The following is a 20,187-nucleotide window of genomic DNA, read 5'->3' on the forward strand; positions in this document are numbered from 1 at the left end:
TATTCACCTACACCCCTGTACCCAGTAACCATAGTCTCTGTTCCTTCTTCTCTTATTATTTCCCTAATATATATAATTGTTTACTGTCCGGCCCACCAAGCACTGTAAAGTACCATCAGTGTAGAAACTTGACTAGTGTCCCATTCTATCCCACTTGCCGGAGCACAGGAGACATTTATTAAATGCTTACTGAATGCATGATTAGCAGAATGATTAGTTTTTTGTCAAAACTGTATTTATGGGGCTGGGGTTGTGGCTCAGTGGTAGAGCACTCGCCTTGCACATGTGAGACCCTGGGTTCGATCCTCAGCACCACATAAAAATAAATAAGTGAAATAAAGGTATTGTGTCCAACTACAAGTAAAAAATATATATATATTTTTTTAAAAAATGTATTTATTCATTGTTTGCATTATCTCCCCCATGTGAATGTAAACTCCATGAAGGCTGGGATCCTATCCTTTTGTTCACTACTGTATTTCCCATGTCTTCTACAAGGATATGACCCTGATAAGTGCAAAGTGATATTAGATGGGCAACTAGATTTAAGGAACTAAAGGAGTTGTTATATATAAAATGGCATTTAAATGGAATTGGAAGGAGGGGAAAACCGAATATAACAAAAAAGGGAGCGCTTTCTGGCAGTGGGAATCTCGGGAAGTGTGTAGAAGCCAAGATGGCTTACAGAGCTTGCCGCCACACTCAATATGGCAACCAGAGAAATTTCCTGGAGGAACTAACGCGAGAATTGCATGACTGCAACTATCCGTGAATTGAGCTGGGGGTGTGGAGCAGCCAAGATGGAGCCGGCAGCCGGTGTTCCCGGCCCGCTGATTGTGAACAACAAGCAGCCCCAGCCACCGCCACCTCCGCCGCCCGCAACCGCGCAGCCTCCACCAGGGGCACAGCGGGCCGGCGGGGGCCTCCTGCCCGGGGGCAAAACCCGAGAGTTCAATCGCAACCAGCGCAAAGACTCGGAGGTCAGGAGCTTGGCTGGGGAGAGGCCAGCACTGAGTGGGCGGCGGCGGGGTCCCGGGCCGTTTCAGGGCCAAACTGGTCTTGCCAGAGGGCTTGGAGGGTCGGGTCGGGGAGTTGTCACTTTATAGCGAAAGGAGTTTCAAGAGAGGCTGCAGCTCCAGGAGATGGAGGCGTGAAGGCGGGACCCCAGCCGCGATCTCCTCCACTGTGACTGAAGCCACTGATCGCCCCGCTTGCTTGCCTGGGGCCTGGGGCGTGGGGGGGGCCTCTGGTCCAGTCCCGTCCTAGGGTGAAGAGCCGCGGGTCTGCCGGTGCCCTGGAGGTCGGCAGCCGCGCCCCCAACCCCTAATTATCTTGGGCCTCTGTTCCTGGGCGTGCGGTGGATCGCGCGTATTTGCAGGAAAGAGACCATAAACAAGGGTTTAGAAATCGCTTAGAAGCCGAACAGGGCCCATTATCAATACTAGAGCTGTGTGGACAGCGGTTGCGAGAGTAGCAGGGGAAATAATCCCGCGTCCCTCCGATTTAACTAATGCAGGCTAAGGAAACGGGCAGACGGTGCCTAGTGTTTGATGTTACCAGTGCGACTGATGCTGAGCCGTTGAAGATCAGAAATACACATTTTAAAACATACTTTAGGGCGCAGAATTCCCTCCTCTTCTAAGTGAGCCCTGCCTCCTCTTATTGAGACACCGTAGTCTGGAGCAGACTATTCACCTCGCCCTAAGTTAAAATTCCTCCCACTTCTTCCCTTTGCAGAATTCGTGAATGAAGACACACTTTGCAGAGTTTTAGGGCTTCTTAATCAGCCTGTTCCCAGAGTACTTACTATGTGGTCCTCTTCACCTGAGTCAGCTCCTAGGCTGATCAACAGTCTGGCGTTATTTAATGAGAGGGAGTTCCTCATTGTCCAAGCATGATGTTCCAGCTCATACCAAAGAATGAGGATACTGTCTTTAGACCTATACAATCAGTTTCTCTCAATCATCTGTTTTTTTGTTGTAAGCCCACTCCTCTAGTAAAATGTGAAAAATGGGCAAGCCCCAAATAGCGGAACCTTGAGTTTTAAGTAAATAATTGAAGAAGCAAAGAAGCCAACCATTTATGAGTCTTTCCATGATGGGATGATGGGACATCAATGGTGTCTATTCAGCAGTTTTTCAAGTGTGGAGGATTAGGAAATTGGTGAGGGTGAATCCATCTTCTGATCATTAAGGGATTTTTTTGTTGTTGTTTTGTTTTAGGGAGTTAACACCCCAGTCCTTTTTATGTTTTATTTTGAGACAGTGTCTTGCTAAGTTGCTGAAGTTCTTGCTAAGTTGTTGAAGCTGGCCTCAAACTTCTGATCCTCCTGCCTTACTCTCCAGAGTAGCTGGGATTACAGGCATGTGCCACCCCACTAGCAGGAGTTATCTGTGTGTGTATGTGGAGCTGGGGATCAAACCCAGGGCCTAGTGATTACTGCTAAGCTACACCTACAACCCTCATTTTAAAAAATAGTTTTACATTTTCATAAGTGGCCATGAATGGTCAGATAAAAATATTCTTTATTGCAATTTATTTATTTAGTGGTGTAGGGGATTGAATTCAGGGCCTTGTGTATGCTAGGTAATTGTTCTGTCACTGACCTGCACTCCTAACCTCTATGATGCATTTTAATTTCTCTTTCTGCCCTTTAATATCCACATAGATTCAACACATGGAAGGCCAGTCAAACAGACAGGGAGACCTATCTATTAAATTCATGACTTAGAGTTACTTATAATACACTCTTTCTCTTGTCAGTATTTTGGGAGCCTAATCATATCTGGAGGACAAGGAGGCTAACATTTGATGACCATTTATTTCGTGCCTCATAATTTAAAAAGAATATTTTTAGTTGTAGATGGACATAATAACTTTATTAGTAGTAGTAGTATTAGTAGTAGTATTTTTAATTTGGTGCTGAGGATCAAACCCAGTGCCTCACACATGCTAGGCAAGCACTATACAACTGAGCCACAACCCCAGCTCTTGTGCTACATAATTTTAATCAGTCTGTAAAAACATTCAAAGTAGATTTTTATCATCCCCATTTCATAATGAAGAAACTGATGCTCAGTAACTTGTGAAAGTGTACACTATTGTCTATGAAAAAGAAGTAGAGGGACTGAGGTTGTGGCTCAGTGGTAGAGAGCTAGCCTTGCACATGTGAGGCACTGGTTCGATCCTCAGCATCACATAAAATAAATAAGTAAAGCAAAGGTACTGTGTCTATTCAACTAAAAAAAAAATTTAAAAAAAGAAGTAGAGTTCTTGCTTGTAAGTGGTCTTTGTCTTCCCAAGTAAATTTTTAAAGTTTTTATTTAATTTTTAAACTATTATTTGTTTTTGTGGTAGTGGGGATTGAACACAGGGCTTCCATATTGCCAGGCAAGCACTCTACCACTGAGCAACATCCCTGTCCTTTTATTTTATTTTAATATAGGTATCACTAAGTTGCCCAGATTGGCCTAGAATTTGTGATCCTCCTGCCTCAGCCTCCTGAGTAGATGGGATTAACATGTGTGCACCACTGCACCCAACTTCTTTCTTTTCCTTTTTTCTGTGGTGCTGGGGATTGAACCCAGGGCCTGTATACACTAAACAGTTGCTCTACCACTGAGTGGACACCCCCCAGCCCCTGGAGTAAATCTTAATTAAACCTAAGAATTTTACCTGTCTCTTCCTCACTTCATTTTTCTTCCCAGTACAGAGCATCCAAGATGGCATGTTATTAGTGATCACCTGTCTCTAGCATTAAAAAATTGTTTTTGGCATATTCTCTCCTCTGTGTGGGAGGGAAACCAATGTGTTCCATTTTTGCCTTCCCTGTCACTTGTCACAGAAATCTGAGACATGGGCAGGAAAGCTGAGGGTTTCAGTACTCATTTTGTCCAGAACTGTTGATAACCTACTAGCCAGAAAGAAGTGAGGCTTCTGGATTTTTTACCACTATATGGAGTGATCATTCCCTGCACAAAGTAGAAGCTTTATGTTTGTTCATTGAACATGTATGTATTTGAATGTAAACCATGCATTCTCTCATTCGTTCCGGCCAGGTACCTTGCTAGACAACTGTGGAATGATTTGGTGAATAAAATGGACAAAATTGCTATTCTCATGGAAAGGCAGACACTAAACAAATACATCAGTATATAATTATAAATTTTGATAAGTGCTCTGAAAACAAAGTATTAGTTGTTCTGAGAAGGTTTAACAGTGAGAATTGGGCTATCCCAGAGATAAAAAATAGTATGATAAACATAAAAAAAGTAGAGGCAATGATATCCTATAATATAGCAGTGTCTCTTGAAGCATATTTGTTTTTCCTTTGGAAACCACTCAGGATAGTCTTTCACGGAAAGCTCCCTCCTTTTATCAACAGGGTTATTCTGAGTCTCCAGACCTGGAGTTTGAATATGCTGACACAGACAAATGGGCTGCGGAGCTCTCAGGTAAAGCATTTTTTACCTGAAAAAATGCTTCGTGTTATTTGAGGGTAGTTTTTTCTTATTTGGTCTGTAAGAAAATTAAGAATGAATATTATTTTGGAGTTCATTGTTTTACCTAGTTAGATCTCTCAATGGCATGTATAAAACAAGTATTAATTATTAGATTCAAGCCCTGCATATCTCATAACTTTGAATTGCCCTTTACTTTTATGAAGCATCTATTTGTTGTCAGCCCAGTCCCAGTGTGGGACCGTGATGCTCCTTGAACACATACCCTCGCCCTGACAGTGTTCTCTTAAAGCAATGGGTCATGAGGGATGCTGGTAAATGTGCTTGCATCTGTGCACATCTGTTGCTGCCATTGTTGCTCATGTGCAAAGTGATCAGTGTGAGTTGTTTTTTTTCAGCCCCCATAATATAGATTCTACTCAGAATGTAGCACTTGGGAGACCTGTGTTTAGGGTGATGGTTAGCTGCTGGCATGGTGGGATAGATACACATCAGACTGAAGTGCTCAGATTTATACTTCACTGACTTTCTGGTTTTAAGCTATGAGGCAGGTCACCATTCTGTCCATTGTGTACTTCAGACGACTAAGTCATAGAGAATATAGCCTAAGAGTCCCTGTGATTAAGGAACAGAGCTGGGATTGGAAACAAATGCCTTACCCACCCTGCTTCATGTGAGACTTGGTATGGAATGTAGTCGTGGAGCAGCTGATGATGAGATTTGTTCTTGACAGAGCTTTACAGCTACACAGAAGGGCCAGAATTCCTGATGAATCGGAAGTGCTTTGAGGAAGACTTCCGGATCCATGGTGAGACTTTTTGATTCCCTTCACCTTGCATCAGGAGAGCTGTAGGGTTTATCTTAGTCATATGAATGACCTTAAATCATCCTAGATGTAACATTTAGAGTGGGCCTTATGCACACTTTCTGAGAAATTCAAATTCATAGAGTAGCATTGTGACCATATTCCTTACATAGGGAGTATATTGGTCCTGTAGTGATACCAATCCTGAGGAATAACACTGAATTCATTCCATTGTGAGGGTTTTTCTGGGCTGAGATATAACTGATCTCTTGCCCTGCAGTGACAGACAAGAAGTGGACCGAGTTGGACACCAACCAGCACCGTACCCATGCCATGAGGCTCCTGGATGGCTTGGAAGTCACTGCCCGGGAGAAGAGACTCAAGGTGGCCCGAGCAATTCTCTATGTTGCCCAAGGTACTGTGTGGACTTCCTCAGGGACCCCTGGTACCTCTGCCAGTGATGTAGCTCAGTCAAATGTGTGGAGTTGCTTGGCAAACTTTGCCCTGTGTTTTCAGGAACTTTTGGGGAGTGCGGCTCAGAAGCTGAGGTGCAGTTCTGGATGCGCTACAACATCTTTCTGCTCCTGGAGGTGGGCACGTTCAATGCCTTGGTGGAGCTCCTCAACATGGAAATAGAGTGAGCACCTCTGCTTGCAGGGCTTGAGTAGGGAAAGCAAGGAAGGGGAAGGGGGACAGAACTGGCAGACTGACTGACTTTGAGAAGGGTAAATGGGCTACCTGGGGCTGAGGGTCTGGTTCCAGGCTGTTTTGACTAGCAGGGGTTGAATAATGAGGAAGTTGCTCAACCACACCTTAAAGACTAATAAAGATTAATGACAGGTTCCTGCAGCTCCCTAACACTGGAGCTTCCTGCCCAGGCCTAATGCACCAGTCAGACAGCTTCTCATTTTGAACTCCTTTTTGAACCCTGTATTTTCCTTGGACTTTTCCTTTTGGTAGGAGGTCAGATACAAGTCTGACATGTGGGCTCAAGCCTACTTTAGCCTGTCCCTTGTCCACTGAGTAGGTCAACTGCTGTTCATTTAAGGGTAATGCCTTCAGTAATAATAATTAAGAACACTGAATGCTACACGTCCCAGGCATTGTTCAGGATGTCACATGTACTGATTCATGTTAATGACATGGCTACTATTATCACCCCCATGTTATAAATGAAGAAACTGAGGTACAGAGAAGTTGGATACCTTGGCTAAATGTACATAGTAAGTATTAGAGTCAGGATTCAAACCTTGGCTGTCTGGTCCAGGGCCTAAGTTCCTAACCATTGTTCTGTCACCTCTTATGCAGTCTAAGCACACACCATAACATTTGGTTCCCCCATGAGACAGTTCATTCTTGTGGGGCATCACTTATCACTGCTTTGCTGGCAAAAGTGCTGATTCTTGTATCTCTCCTGCAGCAACAGTGCTGCGTGCAGCAGTGCGGTGAGGAAGCCTGCCATCTCCCTGGCTGACAGCACAGACCTGAGGTGAAGCAAGCAGCAAACCTGGGCACCTTGAGCTTTAGCCAGAGAATGAGCTCAGAGCAGAGTGTGGGAGGGTGTCTTTGGGTTTCCTGACTGTGGGTGCATTCCTTCTGCACATACTAATCTGCAGGTGTGATGGGCTCAGTGTGAGTAGTTAGTCCTGCTGAAGGCTTTACCTATGACGGAGGTCTAGAAAATAGAGGAAATCCATGGTCAAGATACTTAAGAGCCACAGTTAAGTCCAGCCCACACTACTAAGACTTTTTGTGGAGTATTTTACATTTGAATGAAACGTAATGTTGCTCCCTGGCCTCCCACCTTCTCATGTGCACAGCTTGATTCCTATCTACACTCATTAGTTCTAGCCACTTCACAATGTTTCATGGCTTCACAGGAAGTAATAGCAACTGCTAAGGAATGAGATCACCATTCTACATTTGAGGGTTGAAATCTGTCTCTTTTGGTGAATTTGGAAACTTTTCAGACTGGATATTTGTGGTGTTCCCCATGTATTAAGGTCCCTTGGTGTCACCTCCTGATTTCCACTCCATCATGGTAAACTCTTCTTGTTCTTGCTGTGCTCCTGTCCTGCTTTGACCCCCATAACTCACTCACACCTCCTTGGTTTTCCCATTCCAGGAAGCTTAGGTCAGTAAGTTCTTTTGGCCTTTTTTTCATACTCATTTATTCCCCCCAATCACTTGGTAAGCACCTGCTTTGAGTAAGCACTTTTTTAGATATGAAATACAAGGCAGAGTAAGATCTGGTCCTAGCCAGAGCAATGAAACTCTGAAGGAAGCATGAGGAGGGAAATCCTTTAGCATTCTTTTGCTTGGTGGAAGACACAGCTTGTCACTTTTCTTAGTTTTCTTTGCATTACAGCCTTCCTCCACCAGCTAGCCTTTGTACACAGATATTTTTGTGTTAGCTGGGATGTGAGGAAGCCAAGGGTGCCCCTTTGTCCCCTGTCCTACTCCGTTATGAGCTGGCTCTTGTGCTCAGGGTTCTGCTCAACATCATGTACCTGATTGTGGAGAATGTTCACCAGGAGTATGAGGGCGACAAGGCTGAGTGGAGGACAATGCGACAGACCTTCAGAGGCGAGCTGGGTAAGGCCCTGGGGATCCTCTTAGAGGCCCTGCCTGGGAGCTGAGACTAGAGGGCTTTGGGAGGGTTTTGTTGCTGCCTGTGGTTCTGATGCCCTTGGGTTACCTCCAGGCTCCCCGCTGTACAACAATGAGCCATTTGCCATCATGCTGTTTGGGATGGTGACCAAATTTTGCAGTGGCCATGCTCCCCACTTTCCCATGAAGAAAGTTCTCTTGCTACTCTGGAAGACAGTATTGGTGAGCACCTTCTTAGGGGGAACTCTCAGGTGCTGGGGATGGGACAGGAGGGATACCTTGTACAGTCAGCCATTCATTTCACATCCAAGGATTCAGCCAACTCGGATCCAGAATATTTAGGGGGAAATGTATTTGTATTGAATATGTAAACTTTTTTCTTATCATTCCCTGAAATATACAGTATAACAACAGTTTATGTAGCATTTACTTTGTGTTAAATATTATAAGTGATCTAGACATGATTTAAAGTATGCAGGAGGATGTGCCTAAGTTATATGCAAGTATTACACCATTTTATATAAGGGACTTAAGCATTTGCAGATTTTGGTAACCACCTGGGGGAGGGGTTTGGGAAGGGGTCCTGGAACCAGTCCCCCATGGATAATTAGAAATGACTACATTTGCTTTTGAATGCTGAATTATGTGAAAATGTAACCCCATTGGTGTTAAATTATAAAAAGCTCCTAAAAGGAGGTGACAAAAGAAATGTCTTTTGGCCCCCAACAGCCAAAACAGCTTTTGAGTCAAAATAGATTGGCTTCCTGACCCCTTGATGCTATTTTCTCAGTCATAGAATAGCTTCACCCCAGACATGGCACCTCTCAGAAATCACCTCCCACACCTGGAGTTTGGAAAGTGATTTGAGGCAATTAAAGCTGGTATAGTTGGGGGGTCTTTCCTTTCTATCAGATGTCACTTAAGAGAAGCCAGGATGAGCCCTGAGCTAGCCTCTGTTTTCCTCAGGGTCTGGTATGAAACTGCCTAGCTGGGGAGAGCATGGGGCAGGGGCTGTCTTGGGGGTATTGTCAGCAGCCACCTTGGCCAATCAGGAGCCCTTTCCTCCAGGAGGATGCTTCTCTCTCGAAGGCCTGTCCCTTTCTGCAGCCAGGGATTAGGGAGCTTCAGGCCCCTTAGAAGTCATCTACATGTTTTATCTTGGCCACACATCCTGCTGGTTCCTCACAAAGCCTCACTGAAGCCAAAGAAAAGCTGAGTTGCTCAGGGACAATGATACTAAGTAGCTTAAAATGTAGTTTGGGCTTTTAGGGAGATGTTTAGATGTTTTTGTCCTCCCGCCCTCTTAATTTGAACAACCAACAGTGTGTTTCTAGTTGGACTTTGACAACTGGCACACACAACTTTTAAAGCAAGCATCTGCTAGCTTTTCTAGAAACTGAAAGGGATGGGGTTTCCAGTCTGCTGCTTTTTAGAACTGAAGAATATGTCACATGTAGAGAGTTAAGTGTGTGCACTAGGTTCCATCAACTGGTATTTTACTCTTTCTTTGCTGTTTTTTTCTCCTCTCCCTTGCCAGAGTCACTGGATTCTCCTTTAGGGGGTAGCTTTAGTTCCTTGTTCAGAGGATGTGTGGGTGTCTGTAAAGACAGGTCATCATGATGTCACCTGTGCTTTTTGAGTCTGACACCATGATCAGGGACCAACCTGATGGACATTATGACCCTGGCTTTGCATCCCTGTCTGATGCAGTGCACACTGGGTGGCTTTGAGGAGCTGCAGAGCATGAAGGCTGAGAAGCGTACCCTCCTGGGACTACCTCCTTTGCCTGAGGACAGCATCAAAGTGATCCGCAACATGAGAGCTGCCTCCCCACCAGCATCTGCCTCAGACCTGATTGAGCAGCAGCAGAAACGGGGCCGTCGGGAGCACAAGGTAAGGTAACAGAAAGTCCTGGGACTCTGAGGGCTCTAGAGATGCACACAGGCAACAGCATTGTCCTTGGAGGAGTAGGTGCTGAGAATCTGCTCTGATCAACAAATGCCTCCACAACAGGGATGTTATCTTCATCCCAGACCCAGTGTACAGTGGTACTCAGGACATGGCAGTTTTGAGGGGTTAGAGCAAAAAATGATTTGTCATTTGGTTCCAGTTTTGACTACTTCTCTGGGTTCTCCACTGTTCTCAACTCTCTGCCTGACACCTTTCTGTGTTCTAGCCACACTCCCTGCATTTCCTTTTTCCATCTTGTCAGTTGGCTCTGGATTCCTCACCTCCCTTCCCTTTGTTTTTAGGCTCTGATAAAACAGGACAATTTAGATGCCTTCAATGAGCGTGATCCTTACAAGGCTGATGACTCTCGAGAAGAAGAAGAGGAGAATGACGATGACAACAGTCTGGAGGGGGAGACATTCCCCCTTGAGCGTGATGAGGTGATGCCTCCCCCACTACAACACCCCCAGACTGACAGGCTTACCTGCCCAAAGGGGCTTCCGTGGGCTCCCAAGGTCAGGTGAGTCTCAGACTTCCAGAACATACTTGGCTTCTGAAGCCAGAGCCCTCACACCCTGAGGCCAGCATCTGTCCTGAGTCCCTTTGTTGGGCTAGGCTGAAATTGGCTTTGGGACAAGGCTCTCTTAAAGTACCTTGTGTTGTCTTCGGGACTTCTAAGGTTGGCCTTGGTCTCTCACAAAGTGGCCCTTATATGGCTTCCAAGTTAGTAATCTGAGTTAGCATTTGGTCAGACTTGCTAGTGAAGAAGAATAAGGAAAAAAGTAAAAATTATTTGGGCAAATCGATTCCTGCCTATCCTGAAGTTGTATGTATTTGTTCATTTGTTTTTTTCAGTGCTGGGGATAGAACTTGGGGGCCTTGTACATGCTAGACAGAAAAATAATAGATTCAGGAAGGGTTTCCTCAGAACCATAATTAAGATATTTGAGATATATGGGGGTGAATTGACAAATGGGAGGATACCTGGAGATACAAAAATGGTATCTTTTTTGATGGGAAGTAATTTAAGAAATAGAGGAGCATATGAAAAGATATAAAAATCACTTTATTAATCCAGATAAAACTTCAGTTTTCAGTATTCTGTGAAGTGAATGCAGAATAGGTCATCATAAAATGCAAGTGTGCATTGTTTGAGACAGGAAACTGACCCACATGAAAAGTCAGTGGTTTATATGTCTGTGTTTAAGAATGTTAAATATTTAAGAAAGCCTATTGAAAGATTTAGTACTGTCTGAATAAAAGTATGCTTTGAAGTTTGATGTATCTATCATCTTAATTTTATGAGTAAAATAGTTGCACATATTTGTAGCTTCTTAACTCAACAAAACTATCAAGAACAACAAAATAGCTGAAGAATTTCTGATTTTTCATCCTTTTTGAAAAGGAAAAATAATTGAGAGACTTTTCCTTCTCCTGGTTCACAGTTTCTGGATATTCTATTTCTATTAACTGAGACACCTTAAAGTAGTGTTTGTTAAAACCTTTCTTGTTTCCTTTGGCAGAGAGAAGGACATTGAGATGTTCCTTGAGTCCAGCCGCAGCAAATTCATAGGTTACACTCTAGGCAGGTAAGTGCAATCTGTTTCTTTCAAAGTTCATTCTCCTGGCCTTTGGTGTGTGGGGACCGGGATGAATTGATGTCAAGGCTTATCACAGGCCTTCTTTGTTCTCCAGCGACACCAACACAGTGGTGGGGCTGCCCAGGCCAATCCACGAAAGCATCAAGACTCTGAAACAGGTAAGTGGCTCTGGGTGAGCCTTTGGTCTGTTTGATCCCCAGTGAGTAAAGTGAGCCCAGCCTGAGGGAACAGCTTTTCAGGACTGTTGTCTGCCTGCCAACAAGAGCCAGAGCAGGGCAGCCTGGGAAGCAGCTCTTCATAGGTTTGATGGCTTGAAGCTAGGTTTTTGTTTGGCACTAAGCCATTCATTAGAGAGTATTTTACCTGCCGGTCATTGGGGTTTTAAGGGGTCTAGCAAAACCCTTTTTCTTGCCCACATTTTCAGGTAGAGGAGTAGGCAGATAGAGGAATAGGCAGATGAAAATTGCAGAGCCAGCTTTTTCTGCTCATGGAGCAATTGAGGAATGAGGCTTAAGAAAACCATATTTAGTTTCCAAATATCATACTTTCAGAATTAGGCAGGCTCATATACCCAGTCCCAGGCAGGGCTGGAAGGCCCTGCTGGGATTGGTGGAGGAGTAGGAAGGGGACAAGCTGTCAGTTCTCAGCAGGCAGGCCAGCAAATTCTCAAAAGGATGGAGAAAGGGATTAGGCTAAGACTGTCCTGTTTCTGTCCCATAGTCCCCAATCACAGAGGAGAGCAATGGGTAAGAAGAAGGGGCAGGGAAAGACCAGAGTGTTAAACCTTCCACATGGGAGGTGACATCCAGTGTGGGGAAGAGCTGTCTCCCCTAGTGTGCTCCCCTATATCTAGAGTGTTAACTGTATATTTTGGAAACATTTTTGAAATTTGTAGCAATAAGTGGTGTCTGTGCAGCTAAGCTTTTTTTTTTCTTTTTTAATATTTTTAGTTGAAGATAGATACGATGCCTTTATTTATTTATCTTTACATGGTGCTGGTGATTGAACCCAATGCCTCACACATGCTAGGCAAATCCTCTACACCGAGATACAACCCCAGCCTCTGCAGCTAAGCTTTTTTAGTATATACTTGTTTTTGCTTTTAATAGCTTTTTTTTATATCACTGTAGCTACCTAGAAGCCCTTTTCCCTCTTTTTTTTTTTTTTTTTTTTCTCCAATCTACTGTGGGCTTTTTATCCTGGTTCTCACCTACAGAAATATTTTGGGTTTGAAATTTTAGTTGGGGGTCTTTGTGGTAACTTCGCCCTCTTCTAGAAGACCATGTGTGAAGAAAAATGTATGGGTCTTTGCCAAGGGGTAGGGAGTGTGGTCAGAGCTCGAGGGCTGTTTTCCCCAGTGCCCCCTCTCCTGTCTCTACCCAGCACAAGTACACATCGATTGCAGAGGTCCAGGCGCAGATGGAGGAGGAGTACCTTCGCTCTCCTCTCTCAGGGGTGAGTTGCAGCCTTCTGCCCACAGGGTCCCCAGATGTCCGTAGGTCCTGTGTTGGGACTCAGCCCTGTGCCTGGTGCATGTCTAACATAAGGGTATTGAGTGCAAGCTCTGAGCCAGGCACCTGATTCTGAGTACCAGCTCCACCAGTCAGTGGGTGGCAACTTGTGCATGTGCCTATCTCTCTCTCTGCTTTGTTTCCCTACCTGTAAATGGGAATACTATTGCCTTCTCCACAGGGTTATAATAAGGATTAAGTGAGTTATTATTAAGTGAAGCATCTAGTGTACTGCCTGTGTGCATTTTGCTGTCATTATCACCAATGTCATTCTTTACGTTGATAACTTAAGAATTCTCCAGCCAGCTAGCAAGCTGGCTCAGGAGATTGTAGCCTGGACTGGAGTTTTGTGTTTGTACTCTTTGTGTTAAAAGGGAGAAGAGGAAGTTGAACAAGTCCCTGCAGAAACCCTCTACCAAGGATTGCTCCCCAGTCTGCCTCAGTATATGGTGAGTGCTGTGTGTGCAGGATCCCTCTCAGTAGCCACCAGTAGGTACCTGCAGTGGGATCCCTTTCCCACCTCACTGGCCAGCCTTTCTTGAGGCTCCTGCCACCTGAGGACCTATAGGAACACTGCTTCTTTGGACTTTGTCCTGATCTTGGGCTCTCACATGTGTCTGAGCAGTCTGTTCTTCCCAGATTGCTCTCCTGAAGATTCTGCTGGCCGCAGCTCCCACCTCAAAAGCCAAAACAGACTCAATCAACATCCTAGCAGATGTCCTACCTGAAGAAATGCCGTGAGTGTCATTCCTGTGAATGGAGCAGGTTGGGGGCAGAGGGCAAAAGGCAAATAGTTTTTAGGTTGGTTTCTGTTTTGGTCCTGACTTCCCTGCAGGTTAACTTGAGGGTATTTCTGACTCACTACTGACTTCAGTAGTTTCACTAGTTGGGGAGATGATTTTAGACCCATTGGCCTGGATTTTAGTGTAGACTCTGCTACTGAGTGAACTCCTGGGTGAATTGGAAAAGTCATTCCTCTTTTGTAAGTGGATAGAGTAGCTTATGACATTTTCCAGAGCTCTACCTCCAAAGCCATGTAATTGGGATACCTGGAATGGTAGGGTCAGTTTCTGGGTAGTTTGCCAGTCATAGCTGTCTGTTCCTGTATGGAGTCTCCCATTGGCCAGTGAACTGGCAGAATCCTGGAAAATGTCTCATGAAATAGAGTGAAGCCCTAAGGGTTCCTCCTCCCTGGGCTGACCTCTTCTCTTTGTGAGTACAAACCAAGCTTGTGTTCCACATTAAGAAGGAGGGGGGCCCTCACCTAATCATCCTGTCTACCTGCCAGTGCTGCCAAGTTCTTAGCTCACCTTTCTGGTGGCTGTGGCCCTGATGTCTGGCAGTAATGGTCAGGTGAGGGAGGAGGCAGGATTGGCAAATACAAAAGGGAGAATCACATAACACTAGGCCATCTTGATAGTCTTAGGAAAAAAGATTCCAGAGTTAAATATTGTATTTTTTCTTACTCAGATTTACAATGAAAAGTCCTGAATTAAGAAACTGATTTAACTTGGTGCTTCCTAAATTTATCTGACTTAAAAACTTTATTTACTTTATTCCATATTTTTTTTTACTTTTTTTTTTTGAGAGAGAATTTTTTAATATTTACTTTTTCAGTTTTCAGCGGACACAATATCTTTATTTTTTATTTTATGTGGTGCTGAGGATTGAACCCAGCGCCCTGCACATGCCAGGCAAGCACATTACCGCTTGAGCCACATCCCCAGCCCTACTTTTTTTTTTCAATGCTACAGAACACACTTTGGGGAATTCAGGTGAATATAGCAGCTAAAGTTTAGGGGTGATCTTGAAAAGGGGAAATCTATGTTGGAAAAAACAGCAGAGAAATAGACTAAGAATGTATTTGGGGGCATCACAGAGAAAAAATAAACTGTGCAGAGTTAGATTGCTTGGGAGGTGGTTGAAGCAGTAGATCTGACTTCTGAGATGACCATGGGGACCTTTGCCCAGAGGACTCAGTAATCCATCTCCTCTGTGTGCACTTAGAAAGAGGTGCAGTGCATGCCGGCAACTCATGTGCACACCTGTGTTTTCAGCACCACAGTGTTGCAAAGCATGAAGCTGGGAGTGGATGTGAATCGCCACAAAGAGGTCATTGTTAAGGCCATTTCTGCTTTGCTTCTGCTGCTGCTGAAGCACTTTAAGTTGAACCACATCTATCAGGTACGTGCAGGACCTTCCTTCCTGTCTGCTGGGCAGAAGCCTCAAGCAATATTGCTTCTCCAGCTTGAAAAAGTGGGGTGTTGGCCTTTGGACCCACTTGACCTCTACATGAATGTTTGAAGACACTGACCTCTAATCTAGACTTTGTATGACTAGAGGAAAGAGGGTAACATATTGAGGGACATGCTTTTTTGTCTTGTTTTTTTTCTATTGGTTTCAGTTTGAATACATGGCCCAGCACTTGGTGTTTGCCAACTGTATCCCTTTGATCCTAAAATTCTTCAATCAAAACATCATGTCCTACATCACTGCCAAGAACAGGTGATGGGGACCAGGGACCAGGAAGGAGTGGGTATGGCCAGATGGCAAGGCTCCTAGCTGTTCTCTCCCACTGAGTCCATTCAGCTAATATTTTTCCAGTACCTCTGAGCCAGAACTCTGCCAGACACCAGGCATAATGATGAATAAGATAGGGCTCCTGCCTGAAGAAAAGTCAGTGTGCCAAATCTGAGTCTAACTAATCTAGTGACAGATGACTTCAGTATGTGTATGAGCTGGGGGCTCTCACCTGGGCTCCAGTGGTACCTTCATTATCCCTTTAGCACTGTTTTTTTTTTTTTTTTTTTTAAGAGACCATCTGGGCCATCCTTCTTTTGAATATATGAACTGTATAGCCCTGCCTGCTAACTCTTACACACACAAATGCACTCACACTACCTAGTACTACCTGCACTTGAGAGTGCCTGCTTATCAATAGGAGACACCATAGGATAATTGCCAGCCAGGACACCATCTTGAGTGGGACTTAGCATAAATTATTTGCTTTGAGCTGTATCTCCCCTCCAGCCCCCCAGATTTATTGCTATGGGAAAGGCTGCACTAGAGTCTCTATCCCTTATAAGATTACAAATCAGTGTCCACCCACCGGAGGCCCTTTCAAGTTCCCTTATAGTAGATATGTCCTCATCTTACAGTGAGGGAAATTGGGGTGGGACAAACAAGGTAGATCTCTCCTTCTGCTTTAACAAGCAAGGAGAAGAGCCAGGAACCATCTCAGTCATAGATGTTCCACCAGATCCAGGCCTGGTTCATGGTGGATGTGTGGGTTCTCTTGCCTCTGCAGCATTTCTGTCCTGGATTACCCTCACTGTGTGGTGAACGAGCTGCCAGAGCTGACTGCAGAGAGTCTGGTGAGTGGCTGGGCTCTCCCTAGCTTCCCCTTTGGCAAAGTTTGCCATCCCAACCCAGGGATAGAGGACCTTCCACCAGAGGTCACATCTGAGTGCCTGGCTTTTAAAGCACTAGAAGTGCACAGAGGGTGGAGGGAGGGACCTTCCAGAGTGGAAGGACTTGAATATATGGGATAATCAGTCAGGGAGCCGATCTTCAGGGGTAGCTGGCCCAGAGCTTGTCTAGGAGAATTGCTTCCTTCAGCATCTATACTAGACTCTGAAACCAGAGCCCCCAGTTTTATGGCCCATGTTTCCTGCAGAAGAAGTCTAGTAAGCTCACTACCCCCTTAATTCCCTGCCAACGTTTAGAGTGGTGTTCCCCTTGGGCTTCTTTGAGAGGAGGTAGTTGCTGGTAGAGGCATGGGCACCTAGTCTTTTGTGTCAAGTTTGTTGAGGACCTTTTGGAAACTGCTGAGAACCCTGCAGCTATGAGGGTTGTGATTGTTCCTGGGTTTAACCTATAGGAAGCAGGTGACAACAACCAGTTTTGCTGGAGGAATCTCTTTTCTTGTATCAATCTGCTTCGGATCTTGAACAAGCTGACAAAATGGAAGCATTCAAGGACAATGGTGAGTCAGTGTGGTTGGCACATCTGAAATTGGGAATTCACAGAAGAGTGCCACACCTGTACCTTCCCCTCCCCTCTGGGAGCAAGGGATTTGAGGACAGGGCATGCTGCTGCAGCCCTGTCCTTCTCACTTAGCTTTGCTGCTGTAGCCATGTCCTCGCATATTAAAGGCTGGTCCCTGATTTCTTCTTGACAAGTTGAACCAGAATAGGCTTCATTGTGCACTGTAAAAAAAACCCACACTCAAAGAAAAGCTCTTTTTCCATCCTCTTAATCTTGATGGGTAACATGACCAGGATTTGGGGTCTTCCTTAACCCTGGGTCTCAGCATACCTTTGGAATGGGGAGGTCCATGAATTCTCTGAAATTATATGTAGGTACACATGGGGATGTTCTGGTAGGACTCCATAGCTTTCTTTAGATTCCGAAGTGACCCATAATTAGGGTGACCATCCTGATTTGTCTGGAACTTTCCCAGTTTAGCACTCAATGTCTCATTTACCAGCAAACTCCTCAGTTCAAGGGAAACTGAGATGGTTCATCACTCTTGTCTATATAACCCTGGAAGCAGCAAATGGTGGTGCTTGCATTTCTTCTGTCCTCAACTAGACTGCTCACTGTGCCCTACCCAGATGCTGGTGGTGTTCAAGTCAGCACCCATCTTGAAGCGGGCTCTGAAGGTGAAACAAGCCATGATGCAGCTGTATGTGCTGAAGTTGCTCAAGGTACAAACCAAGTACTTGGGGCGGCAGTGGCGCAAGAGCAACATGAAGACAATGTCTGCCATCTACCAGAAGGTGCGGCATCGGCTGAACGACGACTGGGCATATGGCAATGGTGAGGTCACACATGAAGCAGAATTGGAATAAGGTGTGGGGAAAGGTAACATAGCTCATTCCCTGCCCAGGGTACCTCAGAAACCTTTCTCTACCGAGCTTCCTAGAAAGGAACAGAAGAGAACAGGAAGCCCAGCTCCTGCTTTTTTGGCATCAGGATGGGAGCTCTGGGGAAGACTTGGAAAGCAACCCAAGTTAGGCATCTGTAGTCATCCTTTGTTTCTCTCTCTCTCTCCCCTTCAAGCCATTCCATGTCTAGAAATTGTCACTAAGGTTCTACCCCTTTATCATCCCCACTGCACCTGGACAACTAAACTCTTACAGCTTCTGACTGGCTCTCTGATCAGTTTCTTCCCCTCTATCTGCACTTCAGACTTAGTCCTAGTGATCTTTTCAACACACAGATTCTGTTCTCTTTCCTCCTGAGTAAAATCCTTTGTTAGCTTCCTATTTCCCTTAGAATTAGAGTTGAACTCTGAAGCAAAGCAGGTGAGATTCACTCATCTTCCTTCCCTCTCCCCCTCCCTAATCTGATCCTCCTTTTCAACTTCATTACCTCCATCACACCCAGGGCTGTCAGTCCAGACTCCATCACACCCAGGGTTCCGAGTATAAGGAGTCCTTCAGGTATCCACCAGGGATTGGTTCTAAGACCACCTGTGGATATCAAAATCCAGATTCTCAAGTCCCTTCAGTTACAGGTTCAGCATCAATAGATATGGATGGAATCTGACTGTACTTGCTTCTGAAATATTAGCCATGTCATTTCCCACTTCTGACCCTCTGTATGTACTGTTCCATCTACTCAGTCCCCCCATGTACCCTTACTCTTCTGTGTCTGCTTGTTACCATGATACAGTTCCTGGCATGTAGCACTGTAGCTATATGACTGTCAGTATGCCAGTCAATTTGTATGGGCCCAGGGTGGCACCCAGTACCTGGTCAGGGAGTTGAGAGAGGATGAGAGGGAATCTCCAGGTTCCTGCCTCTAACCCCAGAGAGCCAGGGAGAACCTCATCTTCAGAGAAGTGTGTTTCACATGTGGCTCTCCCTCTCTGGGTTTACATAATCTCTGTAATAAAAGCCTTTCTCAGATCTGGCTTTTCTCCTTAGACCTAACTCTCCTTTATATCTAGGAAAGAATTCTTATTCATCTTCCTGGGAATGGGCTTCAAGGTGTCACGGTTCTAGTTAACAATCACCCCACTCAACTCTGGCCAGCCTAGCCTCTGAGCCTCAAGGAACCCATGAAGAACTGCTGTAGGGCTGGGCTCCTAATCGTGCTTTTTTGCTTTGTCCCAGATCTTGATGCTCGGCCTTGGGACTTCCAGGCAGAGGAATGTGCCCTACGTGCCAATATTGAACGCTTTAATGCCCGGCGCTACGACCGAGCCCACAGCAACCCTGACTTCCTGCCAGTGGACAACTGCCTGCAGAGTGTTTTGGGCCAGCGGGTGGACCTTCCTGAGGACTTCCAGATGAACTATGACCTCTGGTTAGAAAGGGAGGTCTTCTCTAAGCCCATTTCCTGGGAAGAGCTGCTGCAGTGAGAAAACAAAGGGTGATCACACACCTGAGAGATTGTCCTGGTCATTGCTGCAGTGCTCCCATCCACCTCCAGGTGGCAGCACAGCCCCACTGTGTCCTCAGCAGCGCTGGGCCTGTGGTTGGCCTCTGTTCTCCCAGCATCCTACTCCTGAGCAGTCATCTCTGCTTGGGATCCACTCTTCTTTTCCTCCCCTCAACTCCCACCCTGCTCTCTTGGACATGGTTGGTTGCAACTCATTTTGAGGTCAGTCCAAGGCTGGCAAAAGCTGGGAAGGGGTGGGTACCCCTTGTCATCACATCTGAGTTCGAGAGTCATGCTGACTCTTCATAAGACTGCAGCCTTGGCATGTCAGCTTTCCAAGGAAAAGGGTTTAATATCAGGGCCAAGAGCAGAAAGTTGACATCTTGGTTGTGCTCTGGAGGTTTCTGATGTCATTCCAGCCGCTGCCTCAGTTTCATCCAGGGGCAACAGCAGAGGCTACTATAGCTGCTGCACACCTTATTTTTTGGATGGGACTGAGGTAGAGAGAGAGGCTTCCCTTAACCAGAGGTGCCTGTTTCCTTCTGGGTTTGCAAGGGCCTGTAAATATCTCTATAAATCTGTGTGTATTCTCTTGTGTCATGTTGGGATTTTTAATGTATTTGTGTATTCTGTTTACATTAAAAGGAAACAAAAACAATCCCCATGGCCTTGTCTGCAGAAAATGTGGCCTCTAAAAATCTCCAGATCTCAAAAGTAGCTTTTTCTGCCAGCATTGATAGGTCACCCATTTGTCCTCTGTCAGGATTTCTGCCTTTCTCATTCATTTCTGCCTTTCTCATTCTCATTTCTGCCTTTCTACAAATGTCCAAAATGTCATCTCCCCACATCAGTCTTGGATG

At 45.3% G+C, this 20,187-nt stretch overlaps 1 protein-coding gene across 1 annotated transcript; it reads left to right on the plus strand.

Annotated features, from left to right (window-relative positions):
- Positions 1–793: 793 nt before the first annotated feature.
- Strip1 (striatin interacting protein 1) lies at positions 794–19,985 on the plus strand. The gene is made up of 21 exons (XM_027922006.2): positions 794–980; positions 4,385–4,454; positions 5,194–5,268; positions 5,546–5,680; positions 5,782–5,902; positions 6,686–6,754; positions 7,754–7,860; positions 7,970–8,097; positions 9,586–9,768; positions 10,128–10,345; positions 11,349–11,414; positions 11,521–11,584; positions 12,810–12,881; positions 13,312–13,386; positions 13,577–13,674; positions 14,995–15,121; positions 15,342–15,442; positions 16,245–16,311; positions 16,818–16,922; positions 17,554–17,758; positions 19,060–19,985. The coding sequence occupies exons 1-21, from the start codon at positions 801–803 to the stop codon at positions 19,305–19,307; spliced, it is 2,514 nt and encodes an 837-aa protein (XP_027777807.2). The 5' UTR covers positions 794–800; the 3' UTR covers positions 19,308–19,985.
- The last annotated feature ends 202 nt before the right edge of the window (positions 19,986–20,187 follow it).

Source organism: Marmota flaviventris, chromosome 10 (genome assembly GCF_047511675.1).
Source record: "Marmota flaviventris isolate mMarFla1 chromosome 10, mMarFla1.hap1, whole genome shotgun sequence".
Classification (NCBI taxonomy): domain Eukaryota; kingdom Metazoa; phylum Chordata; class Mammalia; order Rodentia; family Sciuridae; genus Marmota; species Marmota flaviventris.

Coding starts and splice junctions, on each gene's coding strand:
- Strip1 (XM_027922006.2), top strand. CDS start 801: ATGGAGCCGGCAGCCGGTGTTCCCGGCCCGCTGATTGTGAACAACAAG. Junction 5,681..5,781: donor AATTCTCTATGTTGCCCAAG/GTACTGTGTGGA, acceptor CTGTGTTTTCAG/GAACTTTTGGGGAGTGCGGC. Junction 8,098..9,585: donor TACTCTGGAAGACAGTATTG/GTGAGCACCTTC, acceptor TGTCTGATGCAG/TGCACACTGGGTGGCTTTGA.